The following is a 4,741-nucleotide window of genomic DNA, read 5'->3' as shown; positions in this document are numbered from 1 at the left end:
GACGCCGCAAGGCCCGCGGCCGGGGCGGACGCCGCCAACCCCGCCAGCGGGGCAGTGTGATCCGCTTGCGGCAGGAGCGGCGGGACGACGCCTGCGGAGTCCGCAGCGGACGGTGGCGCCGCGGTGTGGACCACGAGATCACGCCCAAGCGAGGGCGCCGGCGGCGTGGAGAAGACGGAGCCGATGCTCCTTGTCCCGATCGGAGCCGGAACAGAGACGACATCGAGCGGGAGGTTGAGCAGAGCCGCATGAGAGGCCGGGAGGAAGCCCGCAGCAGTGGAACCGGTGGTGGCGGCGCTCGACATGGCGGCGGCGCGATCGGTGGCGCGGCGGCGGCGGTGAAGGCGGCGGCGGCTGCGGCGGCGGTGCGGGTATTAGGGTTTAGAAGCGGAAGCGATCGTAACCTAGCGTGATACCATGTAAGACAATAAGTTTTGGGGAATCAGCACAACCCTCTAGGGGTGGCTTATCTCATTATATATAATGGTTGTGTTACTCGTTACAATATGTACCATATACGTACATAGGTACAGAAGCTATACCTAGTCTAACACCCGTCAACACTGGAGGTCGAGGACTCCGGGGAACACGGACGCGGGTGCTTGGTCGGGGGAGCCACGGCCACGGGGCGGGGACGAGGCTGGGTGCAGGCGTGGGCGATGTGGCCGTAGTAGCCACAACGACGACAGTGCCAGTCCCGGCGACACTCGGCGCGTGGGTGCCCCCGGTAGAGGCATTTGAAGCAGTCGTCGGAGTCGCGACGCACCGGAGAAGGAGGGGAGGCCAGGCGGCGCGACGGGGCGCGGTGACGGGGTCTCGGCCGGCGCTGACGCGGAGAGCGGAGCCGGCGGTCTCGTCGGCAGGCGCGGGCTCCTCCGCCACGGGCACGGGTTGGATCTCCGAGCGCGGGATCCGCCTAGGGGCGACCGCCGTCGCCGGCACAGGGGAAGGCGCGGGCTCGTCGCAGAGCGCCTGGCGGTAGGAGCGGAGCGGGCTCGCCGAGGGTGGCGGGCTGTCCTCCAGCCAGCGCAGCTCGCGGGGACGGCCCCCGCCGGAGGGCGTGGGAGAGGACATGCCGCAGGGGTCGGGCTTCAGCTGGTGGATGCCGGGGCTGGAGTGGCCGCCGGCGGTGGCTGCGGGTGGGAGAACAAGTAGGTAAGATAAGACAATCAGCCAATCTAAAAATGAGAAAAGGGCTATCTGATCTCCACCGACAGGAAATAGATTTTCATCACCAGTCCAAAGCTATAATGGCAAGACAACTTCGGGCAAGAAAGCAATGGCTCCTTTGGCAACGTGATTCAGACAGAAAAAACAGGCAAAATGAAGCAAGACAAAGAGAGCAAGAACAGAGGAATAAACAGGCAAAGAAACAACCTAGTCAAGCAACGTACAGGTCCAACGATGACAAGAAGAGCTTGCGGAACATGAAAGAATGAAGAACGAGGGCAACCACAGTTAGGCAAGAAGTTAACCCGGAGAAAAGAAAGAGAAAACCCGTATCGGAGCCAAAAGACAGGCCATACCGGGCAACACAGACGAGAAGCATAGCCAACCTCGAGAGAATCTAGAGAGGAGCGAAGCGAGGGACCGGAGGACGAGATTCTCGTGGCACGACGACTCTATCTGGCAAGGCGGCAGATTGTAGGGGACGAACACCTACGAGAGGCTGTTGTCGGGTGGCTTGGAAACAGACGACGCTGCGAGGCAAGTAGGGAGAAGAGGAGGTCCACCCCCTTATATACGAGCACCAAACCGACCCCAAACGGACGGGCACATCCAACAACGTATGACAGCGAACAACACCACTCGGGCAGCCGACGACACGCAATCTCCACCCCAACGCAAGAGGAGTCTGACAAACGCAACGCCCATGATCCACCCGTCATGGAACCCTGAGGCATATCTCCCGGGTGTGCGCCGTCCGGGTAGATCGAAAGGTGCGGCGTGCCTCGGGAAGCCAACCACGGCAGGCCAACGCGAAACGGATGGCGAGAAAGGCCTCCTCGCCAGCGGAGGCTGCAAGGAGGCACGCGGTCGGCCGGCGCGAGCCAAGCACCCCAGCGTGGGGGGAAGGACGCTGACAGACAGACCCGGTCTGGCCATCGTGAGCGGGGCAATGCGCGAGAGGTCTCACGCGGGCGCACATGACAACTCCAGATGACGGCGGCCCGGGCCACAGTCCCTCCGTCACGGACCTCCAAGGCACGTCGTCTAGGTGCGCGCCGTTCGGACAGATCAGACAGCACAAAAAGCACCAGGGAGACCCCTGGCATGCCACCGCAAAACGGACGACATGGAGGGTACTCTCACCCGCGGAGGCTCCCAAGAGGCGAGTACTACATCATTCTTTAAAGAAGTAATACAGCATATAGTGTTTCACTCATAATCAACCAACTTTCTTAAACATATAAACTTAAGTACGTTTGAGCAAGTAATAATTCTATGCTGGACATGTAAGTAATTTTATGTATAAATCAACATTAAGATGTTTCGGATATTAACAGATCCAAGTATAACATCAGAAATAAACACTGAAGCCTTGCATGCATAAAAGTCAAACAATCACATGTCAACTATGACCTTCCCCGTTGCATGGCCGCTCAAGCTCTTTTCCCACGCATCTGCCGCCTTCTCGAATGGATGCCGCGAGTCGATGACCGTCTTGAGCTTCCTTTCCTTCACCAGCTAAAGCAAAAACCTGAGGTCCTCCATACCCAGCGACAGGATAACCGTGGACAGCTTCTTCTTGGAGAATAGCGTCAGAATGGACGCGACAAAGTTCCCAAAGTTGGGAGCTACGTCGACGACTCTGCCGTGGCTGCTGAGACTCGGCTTGAACGCCGACCACTTGCCGCCGTTCGTGGTGTTGACGATGTAGTCGTACTTCTTGCCGGAAGAGTTCTTCAGTGCCGCGCCTTCCGGGGTCTTGTAGTCGAGCGCCTCGTCGGCGCCCATGTCCGCGACAAGCTCCAGGTTGCGCGCGCCGCAGGTGGCCGTGACGTTGTGGTTCCCGAGCTTAGCGAGCTGGACGGCGTACGAGCCGATGCCGCCGGACGCAGCGGTGATCAGGATGTTGCTGCCAACGCCCGTGCCGTCAAACTTGGTGCCGATGGCCTTCACGGCCTGAAGCGCCGTGAGGCCGGCCACGGGAAGCCCTGCGGCATCCGCAGAGGACACGCCGGCAGGGAGGGGGACGGTGATGCTCTCGGATGCCGCCACGTACTCTGCGAGGCCACCAGCTTTCTGCCGGCGCGATTCGTCTCTCGTTAATGATGGATGCCACCAAATGAAATGGATGTTAAATGCTGAGCAAGTTCGAAATTACCCAGAATATCAACTTGGAGACAACCTTGTCGCCAACTTTGAACTCTTGAACCGCAGAACCAACCTCGACAATCTCTCCAGCAACGTCGGTTACTGTTTGACAAATCGCGAGCATTTTGATAATTTGGAAAAAGAATTATGTATCATCTAAAGCGAAGCCATTCATTCCTTCCGACTGAATTTCATTGGAAATGCAGGAGCTAAAATATGGTGAACAGGTAATATCTCTTACTACTACATCAGTGCTCACTGTTACCGCGATAAATAAACTAGTAAATGCATCAATACCTGGAATAAATGGAAATTGAGGGACAAAAGGACGTAGCAGTCCCTTCTGTATCCGACAATCGGCTGGATTGATGCTTGCTGCTTCAACTTTTATAAGAACTTCACCTTTTTTCAGTGATGGAACAGGGATCTCCACATACTGCATAAAAACAGATTGATTTTCTTTCCTTTTGTTTTCAGATTAGCAAAAGAATGGGCTCTCAAGCCAATTGAACTAATTCTTTTGCAAAGCTCCAAGAGTAGCAAAACAGTACATAAGAAATAAAAAACTTCATGACTTATTTGCAGCAGCATGTACTGTTCTTTCAAGAAAATGTTTTGGCTTTTTACGGTGCCTCCAGCGGTACAAAGTCAACTCTATTGGCTCCACAGAGTGTAGCCCGTATCCCCTTACACGATCAACTTATTTTCAGGTAGCTACCATATCTAAGAAAATCCCGATAAGTGCGGAAGTTTCATCACAAATATAGTCGTACATGCTAGTGTAGCATGTCTCCAGATGATAAACAGGTTATGGGCAATAGTTTGCAGAAAAGCAGATGCAATTCCACCGAAATGGTTACCAAGATCATCCATTCCAAAGTACACTACTTGCGAGATAGAAGAAAAATGCAAATTAGGCTGACCTTGAGGGCAGCGCTGCCACCACCGTAGCCACTGTACTGGACGGCGCGCATGGTGGTTGGCCTCCCGCCGGTTGCCATTTTCCTGAGCTAAAACTGCGCACTGTACTTGTTGGATGGAGCTGGGTTAGAAGATAGCACAAGAGCATATAGTGCCCCAACTTGAGGGCGTCTGCAATGCTGCATACGCTACCATCTACCAAAGGCATCTGACTTGGGTATGAAGGGTTTGACCGTGATTGAGTTAGCTCTTCGAAATTTAATGCACCAACAGTTCTTTTAGCACCACTTGGTGTTTGACTCTGATTATAATTAGGCTACTTGTTATATTGGTCAATTGTTGTCGCAATCGCCGCACCAATCATTATGCAGTTTGCTAAATGCAATGACCCTGCAAGAAAAAGAATAGTTGCCAATGCGATGAACGCGTCGCATCATGCGGTGTCAGATGCGGATAATCCCCTCTGCACGGGTGTGGAGACGCACCATGTTTACATGAAATG

The 4,741-nt window shown here is 54.7% G+C and overlaps 2 protein-coding genes across 2 annotated transcripts; both read right to left on the bottom strand.

The window, feature by feature from the left end:
* Positions 1–454: 454 nt before the first annotated feature.
* On the bottom strand, positions 455–1,684 carry LOC119367797 (putative uncharacterized protein DDB_G0290521). The gene is made up of 2 exons (XM_037633203.1): positions 1,527–1,684; positions 455–1,133 (listed from the first exon to the last, which is right to left on the bottom strand). Exon 2 carries the CDS (start codon positions 1,072–1,074, stop codon positions 493–495), a length of 582 nt encoding a protein of 193 aa, XP_037489100.1. The 5' UTR covers positions 1,075–1,133; positions 1,527–1,684; the 3' UTR covers positions 455–492.
* A 780-nt stretch (positions 1,685–2,464) lies between these two features.
* On the bottom strand, positions 2,465–4,431 carry LOC119364045 (quinone-oxidoreductase QR1, chloroplastic-like). The gene is made up of 4 exons (XM_037629444.1): positions 4,242–4,431; positions 3,616–3,754; positions 3,329–3,420; positions 2,465–3,246 (listed from the first exon to the last, which is right to left on the bottom strand). The coding sequence occupies exons 1-4, from the start codon at positions 4,317–4,319 to the stop codon at positions 2,689–2,691; spliced, it is 867 nt and encodes a 288-aa protein (XP_037485341.1). The 5' UTR covers positions 4,320–4,431; the 3' UTR covers positions 2,465–2,688.
* Positions 4,432–4,741: the final 310 nt, after the last annotated feature.

The sequence above is a fragment of the Triticum dicoccoides genome, chromosome 2B (genome assembly GCF_002162155.2).
Source record: "Triticum dicoccoides isolate Atlit2015 ecotype Zavitan chromosome 2B, WEW_v2.0, whole genome shotgun sequence".
Classification (NCBI taxonomy): Eukaryota; Viridiplantae; Streptophyta; class Magnoliopsida; order Poales; family Poaceae; genus Triticum; species Triticum dicoccoides.
Note: the sequence above shows the minus strand (reverse complement) of the source record. Positions and strands in the feature narration are given on the sequence as shown.

Bases quoted from the DNA above. Each gene is read 5' to 3' on its own strand.
- LOC119367797 (XM_037633203.1), bottom strand. From the start codon at position 1,074: ATGTCCTCTCCCACGCCCTCCGGCGGGGGCCGTCCCCGCGAGCTGCGC.
- LOC119364045 (XM_037629444.1), bottom strand. From the start codon at position 4,319: ATGGCAACCGGCGGGAGGCCAACCACCATGCGCGCCGTCCAGTACAGT. The intron at 3,755-4,241 runs GTCAGCCTAATT...GTTTTTATGCAG, and splicing joins GTGGCAGCGCTGCCCTCAAG to TATGTGGAGATCCCTGTTCC. The intron at 3,421-3,615 runs GTATTGATGCAT...TTTGTCAAACAG, and splicing joins TCAATTTCCATTTATTCCAG to TAACCGACGTTGCTGGAGAG.